The sequence below is a fragment of the Procambarus clarkii genome, chromosome 90 (genome assembly GCF_040958095.1).
Source record: "Procambarus clarkii isolate CNS0578487 chromosome 90, FALCON_Pclarkii_2.0, whole genome shotgun sequence".
In the NCBI taxonomy this organism is placed as follows: domain Eukaryota; kingdom Metazoa; phylum Arthropoda; class Malacostraca; order Decapoda; family Cambaridae; genus Procambarus; species Procambarus clarkii.
The window spans coordinates 19742050-19768020 of NC_091239.1; the positions used below are offsets into that span (position 1 = coordinate 19742050).

A 25971-nucleotide genomic window follows, 5' to 3' on the forward strand; every position below is an offset into this window, starting at 1 on the left:
AGGCCCGCTAAACCCGGCGAGCGAGAGGCCCGCAAAACCAGGCGGGCGAGAGGCCCACTAAACCCGGCGGGTGAGAGGCCCGCTAAACCCAGCGGGCGAGAGGCCCGCTAAACCAGGCGGGCGAGAGGCCCACTAAACCCGGCAAGCGAGAGGCCCGCTAAACCAGGCGGGCAAGAGGCCCACTAAACCAGGCGGGCGAGAGGCCCGCTAAACCCCGCGGGCGAGAGGCCCGCTAAACCCGGCGGGCTCTGAGGCCCGTTAAACCCGGCGGGCGAGAGGCCCGCTAAACCCCGCGGGCGAGAGGCCCGCTAAACCCGGCGGGCTCTGAGGCCCGTTAAACCCGGCGGGCGAGAGGCCCGCTAAACCAGGCGGGCGAGAGGCCCGCTAAACCAGGCGGGCAAGAGGCCCGCTAAACCAGGCGGGCGAGAGGCCCGCTAAACCACGCGGGCGAGAGGCCCGCTAAACCCGGCGGGCGAGAGGCCCGCTTAACTCGGCGGGCGAGAGGCCCGCTAAACCCGGCGGGAGAGAGGCCCGCTAAACCCGGCAGGCGAGAGGCCCGCTAAACCCGGCGAGCTCAAAGGCCGGTTAAACCCGGCGGGCGAGAGGCCCGCTAAACCAGGCGGGCGAGAGGCCCGCTAAACCAGGCGGGCGAGAGGCCCGCTAAACCAGGCGGGCGAGAGGCCCGCTAAACCCGGCGGGCGAGAGGCCCGTTAAACCCGGCGGGCGAAAGGCCCGCTAAACCCTGCGGGCGAGAGGCCCGCTGAACCCTGCGGGCGAGAGGCCCGCTAAACCCGACGGGCGAGAGGCCCACTAAACCCGGGGGGCGAGAGGCCAGCTAAACCCGGCGGGCGGGAGGCCCGCTAAATCAGGCGGGCGAGAGGCCTGCTAAACCCGGCGGGCGAGAGGCCCGCTAAACCCGGCGGGCTCAAAGGCCCGTTAAACCCGGCGGGCGAAAGGCCCGCTAAACCCGGCGAGCGAGAGGCCCGCTAAACCAGGCGGGCGAGAGGCCCGTTAAACCCGGCGGATGAGAGGCCCGCTAAACCCGGCGAGCGAGAGGCCCGCTAAACCCCGCAGGCGAGAGGCCCGCTAAATGCGGCGGGCTCAGAGGCCCGTTAAACCCGGCGGGCGAGAGGCCCGATAAACTCGGCGGGCGAGAGGCCCGCTAAACCCGGCGGGCGAGAGGCCCGCTAAACCTGGCGCGCGAGAGGCCCGCTAAACCAGGCGGGCGAGAGGCCCGCTAAACCCCGCGGGCGAGAGGCCCCCTAAACCCGGCGGGCTCAGAGGCCCGTTAAACCCGTCGGGCGAGAGGCCCGCTAAACCCGGCGGGCGAGAGGCCCGCTAAACCAGGCGGGCGAGAGGCCCGCTAAACCAGGCAGGCGAGAGGCCCGCTAAACCCCGCGGGCGAGAGGCCCGCTAAACCCGGCGGGCTCAGAGTCCCGTTAAACCCGGCGGGCGAGAGGCCCGCTAAACTAGGCGGGCGAGAGGCCCGCTAAACCAGGCGGGCGAGAGGCCCGCTAAACCAGGCGGGCGAGAGGCCCGCTAAACCCGGCGGGCGAGAGGCCCGCTAAACCCGGCGGGCGAGAGGCCCGCTAAACCAGGCGGGCAAGAGGCCCGCTAAACCTGGTGGGCGAGAGGCCCGTTAAACCCGGCGGCTGAGAGGCCCGCTAAACCACGCGGGCGAGAGGCCCGCTAAACCCGGCGGGCGAGAGGCCCGCTAAACCAGGCGGGCAAGAGGCCCGCTAAACCTGGTGGGCGAGAGGCCCGTTAAACCCGGCGGCTGAGAGGCCCGCTAAACCACGCGGGCGAGAGGCCCGCTAAACCCGGCGGGCGAGAGGCCCGCTAAACCAGGCGGGCAAGAGGCCCGCTAAACCTGGTGGGCGAGAGGCCCGTTAAACCCGGCGGCCGAGAGGCCCGCTAAACCAGGCGGGCGAGAGGCCCGCTAAACCCGGCGGGCGAGAGGCCCGCTAAACCCGGCGGGCGAGAGGCCCGCTAAACCAGGCGGGCGAGAGGCCCGCTAAACCAGGCAAGCGAGAGGCCCGCTAAACCAGGCGGGCGAGAGGCCCGCTAAACCTGGCGGGCGAGAGGCCCGCTAAACCCGGCGGGCGAGAGGCCTGCTAAACCAGGCGGGCGAGAGGCCCCGCTAAACCTGGCGGGCGAGAGGCCCGCTAAACCTGGCGGGCGAGAGGCCCGCTAAACCAGGCGGGCGAGAGGCCCGCTAAACCAGGCGGGCGAGAGGCCCGCTAAACCCCGCGGGCGAGAGGCCCGCTAAATCAGGCGGGCGAGAGGCCTGCTAAACCCGGCGGGCGAGAGGCCCGCTAAACCCGTCGGGCGAGAGGCCCGCTAAACCCGGCGGGCTCAAAGGCCCGTTAAACCCGGCGGGCGAGAGGTCCGCTAATCCCGGCGAGCGAGAGGCCCGCTAAACCAGTCGGGCGAGAGGCCCGTTAAACCCGGCGGATGAGAGGCCCGCTAAACCCGGCGAGCGAGAGGCCCGCTAAACCAGGCGGGCGAGAGGCCCGCTAAACCTCGCAGGCGAGAGGCCCGCTAAATGCGGCGGGCTCAGAGGCCCGCTAAACCCGGCGGGCGAGAGGCCCGCTAAACCCGGCGGGCGAGAGGCCCGCTAAACCCGGCGGGCGAGAGGCCCGATAAACCCGGCGGGCGAGAGGCCCGCTAAACCAGGCGGGCGAGAGGCCCGCTAAACCAGGCGGGTGAGAGGCCCTCTAAACCAGGCGGGCGAGAGACCCACTAAACCCGGCGGGCGAGAGGCCCGCTAAACCCCGCGGGCGAGAGGCCCGCTAAACCCCGCGGGCGAGAGGCCTGCTAAACCCGGCGGGCGAGAGGCCCGCTAAACCCGACGGGCGAGAGGCCCGCTAAACCCGGCGGGCGAGAGGCCCGCTAAACCCGGCGGAGGAGAGGCCCGCTAAACCAGGCGGGCGAGAGGCCTGCTAAACCCGGCGGGCGAGAGGTCCGCTAAACCCGGCGGGCGAGAGGCCCGCTAAACCCGGCGGGCTCAAAGGCCCGTTAAACCCGGCGGGCGAGAGGCCCGCTAAACCCGGCGAGCCAGAAGCCCGCTAAACCAGGCGGGCGAGAGGCCCGCTAAACCCGGCGAGCGAGAGGCCCGCTAAACCAGGCGGGCGAGAGGCCCGCTAAACGCGGCGGGCTCAGAGGCCCGTTAAACCCGGCGGGCGAGAGGCCCGCTAAACCCGGCGGGCGAGAGGCCCGCTAAACCAGGCGGGCGAGAGGCCCGCTAAACCAGGCGGGTGAGAGGCCCGCTAAACCCGGCGGGCGAGAGGCCCGCTAAACCCGGCGGACGAGAGGCCCGCTAAACCCGGCGGGCGAGAGGCCCGCTAAACCAGGCGGGCGAGACGCCCGCTAAACCAGGCGGGTGAGAGGCCCGCTAAACCCGGCGGGCGAGAGGCCCGCTAAACCCGGCGGACGAGAGGCCCGCTAAACCCGGCGGGCGAGAGGCCCTCAGATAATGCGGTCGGTGGTCTACATCGGTTAATCGTCTGCGGCCAGCTGGCTTTCTTTGGTCTACTTTGGTTAATCTTCTGCGGTCAGCTGGCTTTCTTTGGTCTACTTTGGTTAATCTTCTGCGGTCAGCTGGCTTTCTGTTGTCTACGTCGTTTAATCGTCTGCGGCCGGCTGGCTTTCTGTGGTCTACGTCGTTTAATCGTCTGCGGCCGGCTGGCTCTCTGTGGTCTACGTCGTTTAATCGTCTGCGGCCGGCTGGCTTTCTGTGGTCTACGTCGTTTAATCGTCTGCGGCCAGCTGGCTTTCTGTTGTCTACGTTGTTTAATCGTCTGCGGCCGGCTGGCTTTCTGTGGTCTACGTCGTTTAATCGTCTGCGGCCAGCTGGCTTTCTGTTGTCTACGTCGTTTAATCGTCTGGCTGGCTCTTAGATGTCAACTCGGAAGACAAATCCAGTTTGGGATGGTCTTGTACAACATAATCCCAAAGGGAACATGGCATCGTTTCTTCTCTTTGACTTGTGCGGGGAGCTGTCCTCTGGTGAAGAGCGGGTTTGGTAGTGGTGGGAGTTGTCTTCTGGGGAGGAGCTGTTTTGGGTTTATGGGAACGCCCTTGTTCCAAGAGGGCGCTAATCGCTTTCTTACATCCTTCAACCCCCGCAGCATCATTCCCAATTATCACCACTTCTTCCTTATCTCGAGACATTTAGATCCGTACTAAATGTTGCTGTTCGTAGTACTTGATGGTCTCGCCCTTTTTGCCAATGATCAAGCCATAATTTTCGTTGGGACAGGCCAGGGTGACCATATGGCTCTCTTTCGCATCCTTAGAAGTTGGAGGCTTTTCCTTCTGACGGGTCGTTTTTGACTTGGCGGGAGATTTATTTTATATTTGAGTAGGTTTTTTCGGATCTGTAGAATGTGCTTATATAAAATCTTTAACAGATCTTTTGCAGCTTTTCACCCTTGCAGCATCTTTCCCCCTGATGGTTACCGTCTCCGTGTCACAAGAGACGAAAATTTAAACATTGTGTCGCGTCTCGAAGGCCAGATGCTAAGTACCGTGTTACCCGATAACTAATTCACACATTTGCGCTGGACAAGCCAGGGTGATGATGTAGTGAGACCCAGTCTTGTGAATGGTTTCCAGTTCCCTGGGAGACACTTCCTCTGTCGGAGATTTTGGCTCCGTTGGGAGCTCTTCTTCCTTGAGAGGAGCAAGAGGGTTTTGTGAGGAATCTGTTTTGTCCTGAGCGAAACACCTTAGTGTTTCGGCTGGATCGCAATCATTGTTGTCGTCCAAGGGCTCATTATTTTCCTTTTCATTAATATCTTCATTCTCTTCACGGTGTTCATCAGTCTCCTCTTCACGGTGTTCATCAGTCTCCTCTTCACGGTGTTCATCAGTCTCCTCTTCACGATGTTCATCAATCTCCTCTTCACGGTGTTCATCAGTCTCCTCTTCACGGTGTTCATCAGTCTCCTCTTCACGGTGTTCATCAGTCTCCTCTCCCCGGAGCTCATCCTCGTCAAGATGAAGACCATGTTCTTCCTGCTGTTCCTCATTTTATCCGCGGGTCTTGCGTGGTCCTGTGTAGTATAAACACGTTAAAAATATAATAATGAAAACCGGTACGCTTTCCCACCGACACCACAAGGGAAGGGGTTATGTAGTGGGCTCCAAACCCTGCCCTTCCAAGAAAATCTTGAGGCGTTCTGCCTTCAGTAGCATCTGCTGGCGCCGCAAGACGGGCCCTACTAAGGGCACCGAACCCCATTCAGGCTCCGGTTCTTCCTTGAGGAAAGTGGAAAGGCTCCACGTAGGCTATGAAGGGAATATTTTGATGGTTTAGATGACCTGCTTCATGAGATGAGCGAGACCGCTCTGGCTCTTGCGCCATTCAACTAATTGTGTTTACAATAAATATGCTTGTAACCTTGCATGCTCTTCTCTCTACCCAAACCATATCGACCCAAATCCCAGTAAGGCCAGGCCTATAAAGATCGCACGCACAAACGTCTTCATCTTGTCTTGAGTTGATCTCGTGTTTTGCTGGATGTCAAAAAATGCTTTTGAGTTCAAAAACATAGCATAGACAGCGCGAACAGGAAACAGGTAAATATATTATCAAAATTGCGTAAAATAGTATAGTTGGAGGCCATTGGTCTCCAGCCACGATAGCTCTGCATCCGTGGTTGTTCTTTGACAATGAAGTTTACATCAGGTGTTTGTTAGAAAACGAACCTAGAACCGTACTAGATGGTGAACTCCCAGCACAACTTTCCCTCACATAAACCTGATGCAGGGTTCATCCCAGCAAACAATGTAAGTACCTGGGAAGTGTTTAAAAGCTGTGGCAACGTTTGTTTTCACATATTAGCAATGTTAAAGTCTGTGGTTGTAAATAAGTTGCCACAACTTACGGCACTAAACGTTGGCCAAACACAATTGTGAGATATTGTGGCAACCTTAAATGTTGCATTAAAGTAGTTTGTGTGATGTTATATAAATAAAAAAAATGTAGAAATATAAAAATACATATCTACATTTGGTAAAATAAAACAGGAGGATAATAAATGTGGGTTCAAATAGTTTTATTGATTTTCACAAAATGTAATCCATGATGGTGGTGGGTTATGGTTGGTGGCAGTGGTGAGTGATGGTCATAATTGGTGGTAGTGATTGATGGTGGTCGTGGCTGTTGTATGGTAGTGTGGTGTGGTAGAAATGGTATAGTGGTGGTGTGATAGTGTAGTAGTGTGATAACAAGGTGTGGTAGTGTGGTAGTGTATTTACCTAGTTGTGTTTGCGGGGGTTGAGCTTTGCTCATTTCAACCCTTCCTCTCAACTGTCAATTAATTGTTTACTAACTTATATTTTTTTCCACATCACACACACACACACACACCCAAGGAAGCAGCCCGTGACAGCTGACTAACTCCCAGGAATCTATTTACTGCTAGGTAACAGAGGCATTCAGGTTGAAAGAAACCTTGCCCCTTTGTTTCTGCCTGGTGCGGGAATCAAACCTGCGCCATAGAATTACGAGTCCTGCGCGCTATCCACCAGGCTACCAGGCCCGCTTGTGTGGTGGTGTGGTAGTGTGGTAGTGTGGTGGACTTGTCTGGTTGTGTGGTGTGATAATTATAGTGTGGTGGTGGTGGGTTAGTGCTGGTAGTGTGGTAGTGGTGGTTGTGATGGTACTGTGGTAGCGTGGTAGTGATGGTAGTGGTGTTAGTGTGGTAGTGTGGTAGTGGTGGTAGTGATGGTAGTGGTGTTAGTGTGGTAGGGTGGTAGTGGTGTTAGTGTGGTAGTGTGGTAGTAGTGGTAGTGTGGTAGTGGTGTTAGTGTGGTAGTGGTGTTAGTGTGGTAGTGGTGGTAGTGTAGCAGTGGTGGTAGTGTGGTAGTGGTGTTAGTGTGGTAGTGGTGGTAGTGTGGTAGTAGTGTTAGTGTGGTAGTGTTGTTAGTGTGGTAGTGGTGTTAGTGTGGTAGTGGTGGTAGTAGTGTTAGTGTGGTAGTGTGGTAGTGTTGTTAGTGTGGTAGTGGTGTTAGTGTGGTAGTGGTGGTAGTAGTGTTAGTGTGGTGTAATGTTATTTCTGTGTGCAGGTTTGGGACCTGCCCCTCAATTATTTTCCACGTGTAAATTATTATGTATCTCTCCCGCCTGCGCTCTAGGGAGCCTAAATCTGTACTCCCTTGAGCGCAGGCGGGAGAGATACATAATAATTTACACGTGGAAAATATTAGAGGGGCTGGTCCCAAACCTGCACACAGAAAGAACATCACATGAGACCAGAAGACACGGCAGGATGTGCAGAATACCCCCGTTGAAAAGCAGAGGTGCAACAGGTACTCTGAGAGAGAACTCTATCAACATCAGAGGCCCGAGACTGTTCAACACGCTTCCACTACACATAAGGGGCATAACTGGCCGACCCCTCACAGTGTTCAAGAGAGAACTATCAACATCAGAGGTCCAAGACTGTTCAACACGCTTCCGCTACACATAAGGGGCATAACTGGCCGACCCCTCACAGTGTTCAAGAGAGAACTATTAACATCAGAGGCCCGAGACTGTTCAACACGCTTCCACTACACATAACTGGCCGACCCCTCACAGTGTTCAAGAGAGAACTATTAACATCAGAGGCCCGAGACTGTTCAACACGCTTCCACTACACACAAGGGACATAACTGGCCGACCCCTCACAGTGTTCAAGAGAGAACTATCAGCATCAGAGGCCCGAGACTGTTCAACACGCTTCCACTACACATAAGGGACATAACTGGCCGACCCCTCACAGTGTTCAAGAGAGAACTATCAACATCAGAGGCCCGAGACTGTTCAACACGCTTCCACTACACATAAGGGACATAACTGGCCGACCCCTCACAGTGTTCAAGAGAGAACTATCAACATCAGAGGCCCGAGACTGTTCAACACGCTTCCACTACACATAAGGGACATAACTGGCCGACCCCTCACAGTGTTCAAGAGAGAACTATCAACATCAGAGGCCCGAGATTGTTCAACACGCTTCCACTACACATAACTGGCCGACCCCTCACAGTGTTCAAGAGAGAACTATCAACATCAGAGGCCCGAGACTGTTCAACACGCTTCCACTACACATACGGGACATAACTGGCCGACCCCTCACAGTGTTCAAGAGAGAACTGGATAAGCACCTCCAAAGGATACCTGATCAACCAGGCTGTGACTCATACGTCAGGCTGCGAGCAGCAGTGTCCAACAGCCTGATTGATCAGTTCAGCAACCAGGAGGCCTGGTCGACAACCGGGCCGCGGGGACACTAAGCCCCGAAAGCACCTCATGGTAACCTCAAGGTGTTAGTGGTGTTAGTGTGATAGTGGTGGTAGTGTGGTAGTGATGGTAGTGGTGTTAGTGTGGTAGTGGTGTTAGTGTGGTAGTGATGGTAGTGTGGTAGTGGTGTTAGTGTGGTAGTGATGGTAGTGTGGTAGTGGTGTTAGTGTGGTAGTGGTGTTAGTGTGGTAGAGGTGTTAGTGTGGTAGTGTGGTAGTGATGGTAGTGTGGTAGTGGTGTTAGTGTGGTAGTGATGGTAGTGATGGAAGTGGTGTTAGTGTGGTAGTGATGGTAGTGGTGTTAGTGTGGTAGTGGTGTTAGTGTGGTAGTGATGGTAGTGTGGTAGTGGTGTTAGTGTGGTAGTGGTGTTAGTGTGGTAGTGGTGTTAGTGTGGTAGTGTGGTAGTGATGGTAGTGTGGTAGTGGTGTTAGTGTGGTAGTGATGGTAGTGTGGTAGTGGTGTTAGTGTGGTAGTGGTGTTAGTGTGGTAGTGGTGTTAGTGTGGTAGTGGTGTTAGTGTGGTAGTGGTGTTAGTGTGGTAGTGGTGTTAGTGTGGTAGTGATGGAAGTGGTGTTAGTGTGGTAGTGGTGGTAGTGTGGTAGTGGTGTTAGTGTGGTAGTGGTGTTAGTGTGGTAGTGGTGGTAGTGATGGAAGTAGTGTTAGTGTGGTAGTGATGGTAGTGTGGTAGTGGTGGTAGTGTGGTAGTGGTGTTAGTGTGGTAGTGGTGTTAGTGTGGTAGTGGTGGTAGTGTGGTAGTGGTGTTAGTGTGGTAGTGGTGGTAGTGTGGTAGTGTGGTAGTGGTGTTAGTGTGGTAGTGATGGAAGTGGTGTTAGTGTGGTAGTGATGGTAGTGTGGTAGAGGTGTTAGTGTGGTAGTGGTGGTAGTGTGGTGTTAGTGTGGTAGTGGTGGTTGTGTGGTAGTGGTGTTAGTGTGGTAGTGGTGGTAGTGGTGTTAGTGTGGTAGTATGGTAGTGGTGTTAGTGTGGTAGTGTGGTAGTGGTGTTAGTGTGGAAGTGATGGAAGTGGTGTTAGTGTGGTAGTGGTGGTAGTGGTGATATATAGTGTGGTAGTGTGGTAGGGTGGTAGTGATTGTAGTGGTGGTAGTGGTGTTAGTGTGGTAGTGGTGTTAGTGTGGTAGTGGTGGTAGTGATGGTAGTGGTGGTAGTGTGGTAGTGGTGGTAGTGTGGTAGTGGTGTTAGTGTGGTAGTGGTGGTAGTGTGGTAGTAGTGTTAGTGTGGTAGTGTGGTAGTGTTGTTAGTGTGGTAGTGGTGTTAGTGTGGTAGTGGTGTTAGTGTGGTAGTGGTGGTAGTAGTGTTAGTGTGGTAGTGTGGTAGTGTTGTTAGTGTGGTAGTGGTGTTAGTGTGGTAGTGGTGGTAGTAGTGTTAGTGTGGTGTAATGTTATTTCTGTGTGCAGGTTTGGGACCTGCCCCTCAATTATTTTCCACGTGATAATTATTATGTATCTCTCCCGCCTGCGCTCTAGGGAGCCTAAATCTGTACTAACTTGAGCGCAGGCGGGAGAGATACATAATAATTTACACGTGGAAAATATTAGAGGGGCTGGTCCCAAACCTGCACACAGAAATAACATCACATGAGACCAGAAGACATGGCAGGATGTGCAGAATACCCCCGTTGAAAAGCAGAGGTGCAACAGGTACTCTGAGAGAGAACTCTATCAACATCAGAGGCCCGAGACTGTTCAACACGCTTCCACTACACATAAGGGGCATAACTGGCCGACCCCTCACAGTGTTCAAGAGAGAACTATCAACATCAGAGGTCCGAGACTGTTCAACACGCTTCCGCTACACATAAGGGGCATAACTGGCCGACCCCTCACAGTGTTCAAGAGAGAACTATTAACATCAGAGGCCCGAGACTGTTCAACACGCTTCCACTACACATAACTGGCCGACCCCTCACAGTGTTCAAGAGAGAACTATTAACATCAGAGGCCCGAGACTGTTCAACACGCTTCCACTACACACAAGGGACATAACTGGCCTACCCCTCACAGTGTTCAAGAGAGAACTATCAACATCAGAGGCCCGAGACTGTTCAACACGCTTCCACTACACATAAGGGACATAACTGGCCGACCCCTCACAGTGTTCAAGAGAGAACTATCAACATCAGAGGCCCGAGACTGTTCAACACGCTTCCACTACACATAAGGGACATAACTGGCCGACCCCTCACAGTGTTCAAGAGAGAACTATCAACATCAGAGGCCCGAGACTGTTCAACACGCTTCCACTACACATAACTGGCCGACCCCTCACAGTGTTCAAGAGAGAACTATCAACATCAGAGGCCCGAGACTGTTCAACACGCTTCCACTACACATACGGGACATAACTGGCCGACCCCTCACAGTGTTCAAGAGAGAACTGGATAAGCACTTCCAAAGGATACCTGATCAACCAGGCTGTGACTCATACGTCAGGCTGCGAGCAGCCGTGTCCAACAGCCTGGTTGATCAGTTCAGCAACCAGTAGGCCTGGTCGACAACCGGGCCGCGGGGACACTAAGCCCCGAAAGCACCTCATGGTAACCTCAAGATGTTAGTGGTGTTAGTGTGATAGTGGTGGTAGTGTGGTAGTGATGGTAGTGGTGTTAGTGTGGTAGTGGTGTTAGTGTGGTAGTGATGGTAGTGTGGTAGTGGTGTTAGTGTGGTAGTGATGGTAGTGTGGTAGTGGTGTTAGTGTGGTAGTGGTGTTAGTGTGGTAGTGGTGTTAGTGTGGTAGTGGTGTTAGTGTGGTAGTGTGGTAGTGATGGTAGTGTGGTAGTGGTGTTAGTGTGGTAGTGATGGTAGTGATGGAAGTGGTGTTAGTGTGGTAGTGATGGTAGTGGTGTTAGTGTGGTAGTGGTGTTAGTGTGGTAGTGATGGTAGTGTGGTAGTGGTGTTAGTGTGTTAGTGTGGTAGTGGTGTTAGTGTGGTAGTGGTGTTAGTGTGGTAGTGGTGTTAGTGTGGTAGTGGTGTTAGTGTGGTAGTGTGGTTGTGATGGTAGTGTGGTAGTGGTGTTAGTGTGGTAGTGATGGTAGTGTGGTAGTGGTGTTAGTGTGGTAGTGGTGTTAGTGTGGTAGTGGTGTTAGTGTGGTAGTGATGGAAGTGGTGTTAGTGTGGTAGTGTGGTAGTGTGGTAGTGGTGGTAGTGTGGTAGTGGTGGTAGTGTGGTAGTGGTGTTAGTGTGGTAGTGGTGTTAGTGTGGTAGTGGTGGTAGTGATGGAAGTAGTGTTAGTGTGGTAGTGATGGTAGTGTGGTAGTGGTGGTAGTGTGGTAGTGGTGGTAGTGTGGTAGTGGTGTTAGTGTGGTAGTGGTGGTAGTGTGGTAGTGTGGTAGTGGTGTTAGTGTGGTAGTGATGGAAGTGGTGTTAGTGTGGTAGTGATGGTAGTGTGGTAGTGGTGTTAGTGTGGTAGTGGTGGTAGTGTGGTAGTGGTGTTAGTGTGGTAGTGGTGGTAGTGTGGTAGTAATGTTAGTGTGGTAGTGGTGTTAGTGTGGTAGTATGGTAGTGGTGTTAGTGTGGTAGTGTGGTAGTGGTGTTAGTGTGGAAGTGATGGAAGTGGTGTTAGTGTGGTAGTGGTGGTAGTGGTGATATATAGTGTGGTAGTGTGGTAGGGTGGTAGTGATGGTAGTGGTGGTAGTGGTGTTAGTGTGGTAGTGGTATTAGTGTGGTAGTGGTGGTAGTGATGGTAGTGGTGGTAGTGTGGTAGTGGTGGTAGTGTGGTAGTGTGGTAATGGTGTTAGTGTAGTAGTGGTGGTACTCACCTAGTTGTACTCACCTAGTTGTGTCTGCAGGATCGAGCATTGACTCTTGGATCCCGCCTTTCGAGCATCGGTTGTTTACAGCAATGACTCCTGTCCTATTTCCCTATCATATCTGGTTTTAAAATTATGAATAGTATTTGCTTCCACAACCTGTTCCTGAAGTGCATTCCATTTTCCCACTACTCTCACGCTAAAAGTAAACTTCCTAACATCTCTGTGACTCATCTGAGTTTCAAGCTTCCATCCATGTCCCCTCGTTCTGTTACTATTCCGTGTGAACATTTCGTCTATGTCCACTCTGTCAGTCCCTCTGAGTATCTTATACGTTCCTATCATGTCCCCCCTCTTCCTTCTTTTTTCTAGTGTCGTAAGGCACAGTTCCCTCAGGCGCTCCTCATACCCCATCCCTCGTAGCTCTGGGACGAGTCTCGTTGCAATCCTCTGAACCTTTTCCAGTTTCATTATATGCTTCTTCAGATGGGGACTCCATGATGAGGCGGCATACTCTAAGACTGGCCTCACGTAGGCAGTGTAAAGCGCCCTAAATGCCTCCTTACTTATGTTTCTGAATGATGTTCTAACTTTTGCCAGTGTAGAGTACGCTGCTGTCGTTATCCTATTTATATGTGCCTCAGGAGATAGATTAGGTGTTACTTCCACACCCAGGTCTCTTTCGCGCGTCGTCACAGGTAGGCTGTTCCCCTTCATTGTGTAATGTCCCTTTGGTCTCCTACCTCCTAGTCCCATTTCCATAACTTTACATTTGCTCGTGTTGAATTCCAGTAGCCATTTCTCTGACCATCTCTGCAACCTGTTCAGGTCCTCTTGGAGGATCCTGCAATCCTCATCTGTCACAACTCTTCTCATCAACTTTGCGTCATCCGCAAACATCGACATGTAGGACTCTACGCCTGTAAACATGTCGTTAACATATACAAGAAATAGAATTGGTCCCAGCACCGATCCTTGTGGTACTCCACTTGTTACTGTTCGCCAGTCCGACTTCTCGCCCCTTACCGTAACTCTTTGGCTCCTTCCTGTTAGGTAGTTCCTTATCCATGCTAGGACCTTTCCCCCCACCCCCACCTGCCTCTCGAGCTTGAACAGCAGTCTCATGTGCGGTACTGTTTCAAAGGCTTTTTGGCAGTCCAGAAATATGCAGTCTGCCCAACCATCTCTGTCCTGTCTTATCCTCGTTATTTTATCATAGAATTCCAGAAGGTTTGTTAAGCACGATTTCCCTGTCCAGAACCCATGTTGATGTTTGTTCACAAACCTAATGTTCTCCAGGTGTGCAACCAGTCGTAGCCTAATTATTCTTTCCAGTATTTTACAGGGGATGCTTGTCAGTGATACAGGTCTATAGTTAAGTGCCTCCTCCCTATCACCTTTCTTGAAGATCGGCACGACATTTGCCTTCTTCCAGCAACTGGGCAATTCTCCCAGTGTTAGTGTGTTAGTGTGGTAGTGGTGGTAGTGTGGAAGTGGTGTTAGTGTGGTAGTGGCGTTAGTATGGTAGTGGGGTTAGTGTGGTAGTGGTGTTAGTGTGGTAGTGGTGGTAGTGTGGAAGTGGTGTTAGTGTGGTAGTGTTATTAGTATGGTAGTGGGGTTAGTATGGTAGTGGTGGCAGTGTGGTAGTGGTGTTAGTGTGTTAGTGTGGTAGTGGTGTTAGTGTGGAAGTGGTGTTAGTGTGGTAGTGGTGTTAGTATGGTAGTGGGGTTAGTGTGGTAGTGGTGGTAGTGTGGTAGTAGGGGTAGTGGTGTTAGTGTGGTAGTGATGGTAGTGGTGGTAGTGATGGTAGTGGTGGTAGTGTGGCAGTGGTGGTAGTGTGGTAGTGGTGGTAGTGTGGTAGTGGTGGTAGTGTGGTAGTGGTGGTTGTGTGCTAGTGGTGGTTGTGTGCTAGTGTGGTAGTATTGGTAGTGGTGGTAGTGTAGTAGTGGTGGTAGTTTGGTAGTGGTGGTAATGTGGTAGTCGCGCCCTGGGTACAATAAAATGGCGCCCCCTGGCCTGCGAATCCACCATTTTGTGTGCGGCGCCCGCCGGTCGGTGATTGGCTGGCTGAGGTCACATAACTTCATTGACCAATCAGAACCCGCCTCTGGGTCTGTGACATCACCGGGAGACCCAGCCCGCCGCCTGCAGAGCGCCAGGCGCTCAGAGATACTTGGCGCTTCGTTGAGAGCGGACGTGCGCCGATTGAGCTCTCCTTATCCTGACCCCTTCCCAGTGGTTGGGCCCCATTCCTTCCTCCCCGTCCCATCCCTAATCCTTATCCTGACCCCTTCCCAGTGGTTGGGCACCTGGATATACCTTTATAAACCTTGGGTCTCCCCTCCCAACATGCTGACTAATTCCTGGGGTACCTACTCACTGCTAGGTGAACAGGCACATGAGGTGAAGGGAAAACGCGCCCAACCATTTCTCTCGCGCCCCCGGGATTCGAACTTCGGAATTTTCGATTGTGCGTCGAGAACGAAGCCGACTGTACTACTGGGAGCCCAATATTAGTGGTATAAGTTCGTTGTTTGATACAAGAGAGTTTACGTTCGTAAATGAATGTTTATATTCGTAAATAAGGGTATTCGTTCGTAAATAAGGGTATTCGTTCGTAAATAAGGGTAAACGCTCGTAAATAAGAGTATACATTTGTAAATTAGGTTATTTGTTCGTAAATAAGTAGATAAAATTTTAAATAAAGATATTATTCGTGCGTAAATAAATGTATACATTTGTAAATTACGGTATTTTTGTTGTAAAAAGAGTATACTTTTGTAAATAAGGGTAAATTTCGTATATATAAGAGCATACTTTTTTAAATAAGGCTATTTGTTCGTAATTAATTAACGAATTACCAATTGGGTATTCAGTGTTCAGTCTTGTTCAGAGAGAGAGAGAGAGACTTACTTGCCTAACGGGCTTCAACAGCCAATCTGCACCAATCAGGTGGTGACACGTCGTTAGGTAGAGTGTTCGAATTACTTCCCCTCAGCCCCTTTAGCCTCTCCCCTCGTCCAACCAGTCACCGGGGCTGTCACCAGCTGATGGACGGGGGAAAAAGCTAGGAGAAATGCAGCGAGGGGGTGTGTGATATTTAAGGAGTTTCCCCTTAAATTTGAAATTTTTTCCACATTTTGACTCGTTTTCTATGGTTGATGTTGTTGTTGTTACAGGCTTGCCAACCTTCTTTCCGTGAGGTCAGGATTGCCAACCTTAGCTAGTATCTCTCTCTTGTGGTCAAGGTTGCCAACCCTAGCTAGTATCTCTCTCCTGGAGGTCAGGGTTGCCAACCTTAGCTAATATCACTCCTGGAGGCCAGGATTGCCAATATTACCTTCCCTCACAACCAGAATTGCTAACCTTGCTTCCTCCTAAGACAATGAACCATCAATCTTACCTATAATCAACTGGACGAATAGATGACTATTGACTGAAGATATAAACTACCTTGGCAATAATATATCTTTAAATATAATAAAAAAAACAAAGATTGAGAAGAACCAAAGTACAAGTGACTGAGGACTAGCAGGTAGGCCCATCTCAGAGTAAGAATAACACAAGTACACCCTTCGCCGCCCCTCCACTAATTATGGTTGGAATTTCCGTTTTAACTTCCTGTCGCGGTAACCCTAGAGACCTCTAATGGCGTGCCAACGTCACTATTATGGTCCTGGACACAACTCACCTAGTTGTGCTTGCTGGGGGGTTGAGCTCTGGCTCTTTGGTCCCGCCTCTCAACTGTCAATCAACTGGTGTACAGGTTCCTGAGCCTATTGGGCTCTATCATATCTACATTATAAACTGTGTATGGAGTCAGCCTCCACCACATCACTGCCTAATGCATTCCACCTGTTAACTATTCTGACACTGAACAAGTTCTTTCTAACGTCCCTGTGGCTCATTTGGGCACTCAGTCTCCACCTGTGTCCCCTTGTTCGAGTACCACCCATGTATTCAGTTTATTCTATCAATTCCTCTGAGAATTTTGTAGGTAGTGATCATGTCTCCCCTTACTCTTCTGTCTTCAAGACACGTTAGGTTCAGCTCCATTAGCCTTTCCTCGTAGCTCATACCTCTCAGTTCCGGGACCAGTCTGGTGGCATACCGCTGAATCTTCTCTAACTTCGTCCTGTGTTTAACTAGGTATGGACTCCAGGCTGGAGCTGCATACTCCAGGATTGGTCTGACATAAGTGGTATACAGGGTCCTGAACGATTCCTTACACAACAGGCTGTCGTCGCGTTTGGATGTGTGACCAACGGACCCAACTGTTAGTGTGCTCTACCCTCACGAAGGAAGAGGACCTCGAGGCATGGTCGACGTTTTTGAAAGTTATGGAAGATAACAGCTTTGAGATTTAGAGGTCGGCGTGGAGGTAACGCGCTGATTTTCCGAATAGTGGTCCAAAATTACGGACAAGTGAATTTATAAGTGGAAAGAACAATCGGATTAGAGACCATTTCGTGGTCGCAGTGTGTGTGTGTGTGTGTGTGTGTGTGTGTCTCTCTCTCTCTCTCTCTCTCTCTCTCTCTCTCTCTCTCTCTCTCTCTCTCTCTCTCTCTCTCTCTCTCTCTCTCTCTCTCTCTCTCTCTCTCTCTCTCTCTCTCTCTCTCTCTCTCTCTCTCTCTCTCTCTCTCTCTCTCTCTCTCTCTCTCTATATATATATATATATATATATATATATATTTTGTGACGGAGTTCCCCCCCTTATTATTCTCCCACGCCTGCAGTAAGAGTCATGTCTACTTTTCCCAAGCGTTCTCTACGTTGCAGGCTACAATTGATATATGGGAGAGAGTGAAGTGTTCTCGGAGAGCCGAGAAATTTGTGAAATAGTAATATTTTGGCCTGTGGGTTAGGCCCTTTAGGGAGCCAAGATGGCGCTTGCCTCCCTGATCTCCCGCCAAAACCGTGTGACGTCAGTGGCACCGGATTGGTCACCGACAGCAATGTGGCACCGGGAGCCAATGAAAACTTCCCATAGCGAAAGTGACGTCACGAAGGAAGGGGGTCCAGGCCGCGCGCCACTCTGGCGCCATCAGTCAGACACGACACGTCATAGAGGTCGGACGTGCGACGGTTGGTCCTGTCAGTTGGACAGTTGTTTCCCGCTCCCGTGGATTTACGCGTCACCTGAAGTTCGCCAGTACTCTGAGAAGTCTTCCCTAGTTCATGTGTTGAACCAGAAGAGGGAATTGACGGTTATTTGAGCAACAAGTGCTTCAGTCAGGTGCTGTGCAAGAAGCAGTGAAGCCGTGCAGTGACGTATGTGGCGTCTGTGGCAATTCACCAGTTCATGACAGCGTAGTGGCAGACAGAGCCACTGGGTAGCTGAGGAAGAGAGGACTATTTGGGGAAACCGGACGACTGTAGCTGAGACGTAGGCGACAGCCGTTGCTGGGAGAAGACGACGGCCAGGAGACCGACTCCAACCCTTCGAGAAGTCAAGAAGGAGGACGGACCTGCAGTGAGGAGGCACGGAGACGACGCGCTAAACGGTGGGACGACGAGAGGCTCTGATAGGACACGACGACGTGTAGTGTGGGGGCGTTCCCGACACGAGGACCAGGAGCTACATCTCGACTCCCCCTCCCTGCTCAGCTCGTTGTCGCCGTGTGGGGGCTTGGTGGGCGGCTGCCGGAGTGTGATGCTCCTTGGGACAGTCCTCTGTCCTTTTCTAGCCTTGTGCTCCTGCTGCCGTCCTCTCCAATTCTGCTGGGCATCTTTTCCTTTTCCTTCTGTTTCGTTTTTCTCCCCCCTCTTCTCCTATCTGCTTGCCGTTTCCTGCCGACCTTTTGCTCGTTCTGGTTCTTCCCTTGGACTTCTTCTATTTTGACGCCCGGGTGCTTGAGGAGGCATACTCTTGCACCCGTAGAACTGCAGTACCCGACGTCGAGAGCGAGGGGAACCTTTTATTGTCAATCCCCACTTCGTCACTGAACCCGATCTCGACGGACTGTCGGTTTCTTAAGGTGGCGTTTGTGGGGCGTATACTCACGACGCACCCCTAGGAGGCCCCGACAAGATCGGCGATAGCTTCTTGTTGGGTGTCCTGCCTCTAATTGTGGCTCCATGGTGGGTGTGGGGGCACATTCGTGAGTGAATTCTTCTTTCGTCAAGATGATTACCCCTGCTTCGGCTTCTTCTGGTTTACCTTCTCAGGCTCGTGGGGTGGGCGACCAAGCCCCCGAGTCGGTCCGTATTGGAAGACCGGGCTCTGTAGCCTCCGCTGCATTGGGCCCCGACCTTGCTCCTCCTTTGGCCTCTCTGACTCCTTCCTCTAGCTCCCCTCCCTCCTCTGTGGTTGGGTCGAGCCCCAAGCCCCCAGTGGTGACTACCTCGTCCCCTGGCGCGGCTCCTTCTCTGGTTGTAACTACTGCACCTTTTAACCCCTCTCTCTCTGGGGGTTCTCACCGCCGTCCTCGTCACGGCCGCCCTCGCTCGATTCCTTCCAGTTCTGCTACCTATCAAGCCTTGTTTGGTCCCGCTTCGTGGGCCAAATATTTTGATCTCCTCCCTCTTGATTCTGCGCCTCCTGACGATTTCTCCCTCCATCAACATCTCATTGATTCCGTGGATGCCTCCATTACTTTCAACCCCACTCGTCTCGGTACACATGTCGTTGCTGCTCCTTCTCAGGATGCTGCTTCCCGCTTGGCTGCCTTATCCTGCCTTGGCGAGACCCCCGTTCGGGTCTCGAAGAACGCTCAGTTGAATGCCAGTGTTGGCACTATTTTGCTCCCGCCCCATGTTGCGACCGGTGTTCGGGACCTGCGCGACTGCCACGACGATATTCGCCATATCCTCGCTGCCCAGGGCCATTCTATTCTCCAGGTGGACACGTTTACTCGTCCCCCTCGTGGTAGTCGCCGTCAACCCCTCCGGGTTGTGAAGATTACCTTTGATGGTAGGACCCTTCCACCCTCTGTCATTCTTGCTGGTGCCAGGTGCTCTGTCCAGGAGTACATTCCTTCTCCTCGGCTCTGCAACAAGTGCTGGAGGTTTGGGCATGGTGCCCTCCGCTGCTCCGGGACTGTCTCTCTCTGTCCTTTGTGTGGTGGCGAAGGTCACTCTAAGTCGGAGTGCGCTTCTCCCCAGGCTCGTTGCCTCAACTGCGGTGAGGCCCATCCTACCTTCTCCTGTGCGTGTGTCCATTACAAGCTTGAGGCAGCTGTCCTCAACTTGAAGCACCGGGAGCGTTTATCTTTTCCTGAGGCGAGGCGCCAGGTTCGCCGGCTCCCGCCTTATGCTAATATCTCTTATGCTCGCGTGTTGCGCTCTTCCTCTCCTCGTCCTTCCCGCCTTCCTCAGACTCACAGCCGTTTCTGGGCCTTGGACCCTGATGCGCCCACTGCCCCCTCCTCTGTCCCTTTGGGTTCTCTCCCGAAGGATCCTCCTCCTGGTCCTCTGTCTGGGGTTCCCCTTCCTTCTACCCGGTCTGTCGTGTCTTCTGTGTCTTCTTCCTCGTCCCCCTCCGATCCTCCTTCCCATCCTCTTCCTCCATCTATCGGCTCTCCCCACCGCCTGTCGGTGCGGGCGGATGTCCATCGCTCTCCTAACGGCCGTCGTATGTGCTCTCGTTCGGCTTCTCCTGTTGAGACACTGGAATCCGTTGCCCGGTACGTAGTTGCTGGGACACCGGTCTCTTTAAGTCAGAAGCGTAAGCCTGGCTCCTCTCCTTCCTCTTCCCCGGCGGGTAAGAAGGCTTCGCTTTCTTCCTCAGCTCCTCCTTCTGGCTCTGTTGCTCCTTCCCCTCCCGTTTCAGTGCTTGCGCCCCCTGTTCCTGCTATGGAGGTTTCTTTGGCCCCTGCTTCCCTTTCGGTTGCTGCTCTTGCTGGGGTGCGCTCCCCTCTTTCTACTCCCCCTCTTCCTGCTGCTGTCCTTGACTGCTCCTCTCCGTTGTCTCCTCCTCTTCCTCCTCCTCCTCCTCCTCCTCCGGACCCTGCCCGCCCACCTCTGATCTGTTCTCCCGTTTCCTTCCCTCCGTCTTTGCTCAGTTTACCCATGCCCCCTAACCCTGACTTTGCTGACCCTGATCCCGACCCTGATATTCTTTAACGTGCTCTGTTGCTCTTTCGCCTTTGTTTCTTCCTTGTTCTCTGTTTTTGTCCTTTCTCTTCTCGTCGTTGTCCATTCTTCAATGGAACGTTCGAGGTTATTACGCCAATTTCCTCGAACTCCAACTTCTGATTTCGCGGTTTTCGCCCCTTTGTGTCTGTCTCCAGGAGCCAATGCTTGGTGCTCGTCCTGGTCGTTTTCGTGGCTATTCCTTTCTCTCCCCCCCCCCAGCCATTGCTGGGGCTTCTAATTCTTGTGCTCTCTTGATTCGGGCTGATGTTCCCTTTGTTCCTTTACTTTTTCCTTCGCCTCTCCATTGTTCTGCTGCTCGTATCTTTGTGGGGAAATGGTACACAGTTTGTTCCATTTATCTCCCCCCGAGTGTCCCGCTCTCTCTTCCTGATTTGAAACACCTCCTAGACTCCTTGCCGGAGCCTGTGCTCCTGCTGGGTGACTTCAATTGTCGTCATTCTCTTTGGGGTGACGTTCTGACGAATACCCGGGGTCGCCTCCTTGAGCCGTTTCTCCTCTCTTCTTCCCTGTCTCTTCTGAATTCTGGTGAGCCCACTCATTTGGACTCTCGAACTCGCACCCTTTCTTGTCTTGATCTTTCTCTCTGCTCTTCTTCTCTTTACTTAGATTTCACGTGGCAGGTTCTTGATGACCTCCATGGAAGTGATCATTTCCCCATCCTTGTTTCCTTTTTCTCTTTTCGCCCTTCCCTCTCTTTCCCTAGGTGGCAGTTTGCTAAGGCGGACTGGACCCTATTTTCCCTCAGTGCTACTCTCTCTGACCTCTCCCTTCTGCCCCCTCTCTCGCGCTCTCCTCCTTTTTCATGACACTGTCTTCAACGCTGCCCTCCGCTCTATTCCTCGCTCTTCCTCTCGGGGTCCACGGAAGTGCGTTCCCTGGTGGAATGCGGACTGTGCTCGGGCTGTCCGCTGTAAGCGTGCAGCCTGGAAGAGGCACCGCCGTAGGCAGACAACCGATTCTTTTCTTTTCTTTCGGAAAGCGAGTGCGGTGGCCCGTAGGGCCATCCGTACGGCTAAACGTGAATGTTGGGCATCTTATGTCTCAACAATTACGTCCGAAACCCCTCTGGCCCAGATCTGGAAGCGTATCCGCAAGATAGCGGGTAAGTTCGTTCCCGATGTTTCACCGGTCCTTCACCTCCATGATACTCTTGTGGCGGACCCGTTGCAGGTTGCTTCCGAACTGGGTTCCCACTTTTCTTCTGTTAGCTCTGGTCTTCATCTTCCCCAATCTTTCCTTCTTCGTAAACCTGTCCTTGAGTCTCGTCCTTTAGATTTCTGCACTCATCTTCAGCTTCCCTATAATGATCCCTTCTCTCTCTCTGAACTTCGTTCTGCCCTGGCCCTCTGCGGTTCTACGGCGGCGGGCTCCGATGGTATTCATTATGAGATGCTTCGCCATCTCCCTCCGAGCACGTCTCAGTATTTACTGAGTCTGTGTAATCGGATCTGGGAGTCGTCGTCAGTCCCTGAGGACTGGCTCGATGCCGTTGTCCTCCCTGTTCGCAAACCGGGGTCTCTGGGTGCTTCCCCTAAGGACTTTCGCCCTATTGCTCTCACAAATTGTGTCTGCAAACTCTTTGAACGTATGGTTAACGTTCGTCTGATGTGGTTCCTGGAACACTATCACCTCCTCTCCCCTTCTCAATTTGGTTTCTGCAAGTGCCGCAGCACGACAGATGTCCTGGTGAACTTGGAGGTCTATATTCGTACTGCTTTTGCTGCGAAGACCTCCGTTGTTGCCGTCCTTTTTGACCTAGAAAAGGCTTATGACACCACTTGGCGTTATCATATCCTATCTCAACTTCATTCTTTTGGCCTTCGTGGTCATCTCCCTCTCTTTCTCCGCAGCTTCCTCTCTCGTCGTTCCTTTCGGGTGCGCCTTGGTACCGCTCTCTCTCCCTCTTTTCAGCAATACGAAGGTGTGCCCCAGGGTAGTGTTCTGAGCACTACTCTTTTTCTTGTTGCCCTCAATGGTCTTCTTTCCTCTCTTCCTTCTGGTGTCTTCTCCGCTCTCTATGTCGATGATCTTACCCTTTGTTGTCAGGGTGATGATTCGCCTCTCCTTCAACGCCGGCTTCAACTTGCAATTGATGCCGTGTCGTCTTGGGCCACAGGTCATGGCTTCAAGTTCTCTACTTCTAAGACTTGTGCCATGACTTTTACGCGGAAACGGGTTGTTCTTCGTCCCTCTTTGTCGCTTTATGGTCATCCCCTTGAATACAAAGATTCCGCGAAGCTTTTGGGGTTATTCCTTGACACTCGTTTGTCTTGGTCTCCCCATATCTCTTACCTCCGTGTTGAGTGCTCTAAGGCCCTTACCCTCCTTCGGGTCTTGTCCCATACTTCTTGGGGGGCAGATAGGCGCACTCTCCTTGCTTTACATTCCTCTCTCGTCCTGTCTAAGCTCGATTATGGTTGCCCTGCTTACTCGTCTGCTTCTCCTTCTACTCTTCGCCGTCTTGATGCTTTGCACCATACTGGGTTGCGCCTCAGTTCTGGTGCCTTTCGTTCGACTCCCATCCTTAGCTTGTATGTTGACACTGGCTTCCTGTCTCTCCAGGACCGCCGTGATCGCTACTGTCTTCGCTATCTTGCGCGGTCCTTGCAACATCCTTCCTCTCGCCTCTGTCGTGCTTTAACTTTTACCCCTCCTGCGGTTCCTGTTCCTCTTCACCACCTCCCTCTTTCTGTCCGGTTATCTCGCCTACAGGATTCTCTCTCCGTTCGTATTTCTGATGTTTCTCCTCGTGTTGTTCCTTCTTTGCCCCCGTGGAGGGTCCCTCTTCCGCGGTTTTGTACTTCCTTGACCCATATCACTAAAGCTTTTACCCCTCCTGCGGTTCTAAAACGCCTTTTCCTCGAGCACTTTTCTTCTCACTCCCGCTCCGTTTCTGTCTTCACCGATGGGTCTAAGTCAGCGGACGGTGTTGGCTACTCTGTTGTTTTTCCTGATCGCACTTATATGTGTCGCTTGCCTCCGGAGACTAGCATCTTTACAGCAGAACTTTATGCTATTCTCTATGCTCTTCGTCTCCTGCTTTCTCGTTGTCAGTCCTCCTTTGTGGTTGTTGTTGACTCTCGTAGTGCCCTCATGGCTCTCGGGTCCTTTAATTCGGTTCATCCAGTAGTTGTCGAGATCCAGCATTGGCTGTTTCTCGTTCACAGTAAATTTAAGTCGGTTGAGTTTTGTTGGGTTCCCAGCCATATTGGTGTGTCTTTAAATGAGCGTGCGGATGCTGCCGCTAAGGAAGCTGTCCGCTCTTGTCCCATCTCTCGTAAAGGCATTCCGTATTCCGACTTTTACCCAGTTATCCATTCCTCAGTTCTTACCCGTTGGCAGGCTTCTTGGTTGTCTGTTACTGGTAACAAGCTACGTACTCTTAAATGTTGTGTTTCCTCGTGGCCGTCCTCCTTCCACCGTAACCGGCGGTGGGAAACAGCTCTGGCGAGGTTGCGTATTGGCCATACTCGCTTAACCCATGGTCACTTGATGGAGCGCCGCCCTGCTCCTTATTGTCCTAGTTGCATTGTCCCTCTTACGGTCGTGCATGTCCTTCTTGAATGTCCTGACTTCCAGGACGAGCGTGTGTCTTGCTTTCCGACCGCCCCTCGCGGTCACCTGTCCCTCGATAGAATTCTTGGTGACTCGGATACTTTTGATATCGTTCGCCTTATGCGTTTTTGTTCTCGTATTGGCATCCTTGGTGATATTTAGCGCCCTCTGATTATTTTGCGTATTTGATGGTGCTACATAGTGTTACGGTGCCCTCTCCTATTTCTTTCGTTTGCCGGCTTAAAGAGTCATATCAGCTCTCCCTACTGATTCTCTGAGGTTCAGGGAGTCTAATGATATATGTGGCGACCAGACCGGCTGCCATTTAATGGAAGGAGGTTATATTATAAGTTGTAAATAAAGGAAAATTGGCGCCCTGATATAAAATGAAACAGTATCCCCTACGGCAGATATGACCTTTTGGAAGGGACACTATGTCGATCGCGGATTGGCCGACGTAGGTAGCGGGCGACCAATCAGGGCCCGCCATGACGTCACCGAGTGCCCCGGGCGGCGCCAACGTCAGAGTTGTACTGACCGTGGAAGCGACAGGACGCGCCTCGGTCTGCTCTCAAGAATTGGAGGCTCTGCAAGCCTTGTCCAGTGGATTGAGCTGACCATCGCCGCCAACATAGTTATTGGAGACCCTGCGCTTCTGGGAAGCAAAAGAGGAACCAAGTTCAGTGAGCAGAGAAGTGCCCAAACTTGGAAAATAGTCGGCGACGACGCTGGGCGGCGCCGCTGGCTGGACGTTGAGGTCTGGAAGGTGGGCGAGCAAGCTAGCTGTGACTGGGGTCACATCCACCGAGAATCTTGGAAGGACGACACCGTGCCTAGGACAAGGAGCGACGCCCTGTGGGAGAGGCGAGTGTGGGGAAAAAATAGTGATTAGCTCAGCGCCCATCGATGAACCAGGATTGGGGCAGCTGAATCTCAGGGATTGGAACGGCGACGACGCGAAGGCTTCACGACACCTGAGGACCAGTGGAACGCCCTGGATCGTCGAGGATCGACCCAAGGAAGCGTGGGAACCTCACACCATCGAGGGGCAGGCGTCGTGAGCCAGGAGTGTAAGGTAGATCATTTTTCCCTCCCATTACCCCTTGTATGAGTAGGCTAGTTAGGCCACAATATTTACTTGTGTATGTGGCAGCAAGACTTTATTACTTTAATAGTAGAATAGGCTGCAAGGCAGCTTGTGTCCAGGACTGTCAGAGAGGACAGTGTGTATGGATGGCAGGACAGTGAAGAAGAGGTGCCGACGTGGTGAAGAGGCCCTCCTGTGAGAGTGTGAGACTCCTGTCTTCCTGCCCAGTTGAAGGAGTGTTGGAGGTCGTGGAAGAAGAGGCTGACGATCTCCAGACTCATCATCCATATTCCATATTCATGTATTACTTGTGATTGTGTGTGTGTGTTCATGTAATTTGCGTCAGTAAATCCACACATTTTATTACTGTGTTTGAGTGTGCCTCCATTTGTGATATTTCTCTATGAGCATACATTTCTGGCTACAAACGATATATGATACACCCACTGAACTGCATTGCTGGGGTGCAGATATAATAACCCAGCTGGCGACCTTGCTAAGAGGAAGATAGAGAAGACAGGCGGGAAAGGAGTTCCTGCAACCTTTTTTTTGTCTGGCAGGCAAGACTCAGGGAGGTTATGGTTATAGGTAAGCCTGAGTCTTCCTTCACTCCCCCACGGGTCTAGGCCGGAACTGTTAACAGCAGTTTCCCCGTGGTTGACTGAAGGGCTTCCAGGGTGAATCAGTGGCACCCCTTTGTGGTGGAAGCAAAGACCTGCGGAGGTGGGCATTGTTGGTCCTATCTTGTGTGACCAAGGAGACTCCGGTGAATCCAGGGAGTCGGAGGGGCTGAGTATTTGGGCCCTTTGAGCCCCTAGCAGCCGAGTGTTAGCAGAGCCCCGGACCGCCCACCCCCACGTGACAAGAGAACTGGCGACCTTGCCAGGATTCGAACCCCAGTAGCCAAGAACTGGGAACTTCGCCAGGAAGCGCGGATCAAGCTACAGTGTGGACCAAATTTCAAGACAAGTGTTGCCAGGGTACTAATACAGTGTGGCCAGTGAATTCGGTGGTACTGTTACTCAACCAGCTAAGGGACTGAAACGGTGAAATTAGTGCCTACTAACTTGTCTGTGCTGTCGTGTATGCTCAATGATATAGAGATGGAGGAAGACAAAGTAAAGAAATTTATTGACACAAGGGACGAGAGAATTTTGGAAGAGTGTACCAAGGCCCAGC

At 52.6% G+C, this 25971-nt stretch overlaps 1 protein-coding gene across 1 annotated transcript in view; it reads right to left on the minus strand.

Moving 5' to 3' along the window:
- Window positions 1-4173: 4173 nt before the first annotated feature.
- The window catches only part of LOC138359435 (glutamic acid-rich protein-like), a 56755-nt gene continuing 34957 nt past the window's right edge, over window positions 4174-25971 (minus strand). The window contains exons 4-5 of the mRNA XM_069318575.1: window positions 4573-5019; window positions 4174-4335 (exon numbers count right to left, since the gene is read on the minus strand). Coding sequence (XP_069174676.1) covers window positions 4174-4335; window positions 4573-5019 — 609 coding nt within the window. The remainder of the gene's footprint in view (window positions 4336-4572; window positions 5020-25971) is intronic.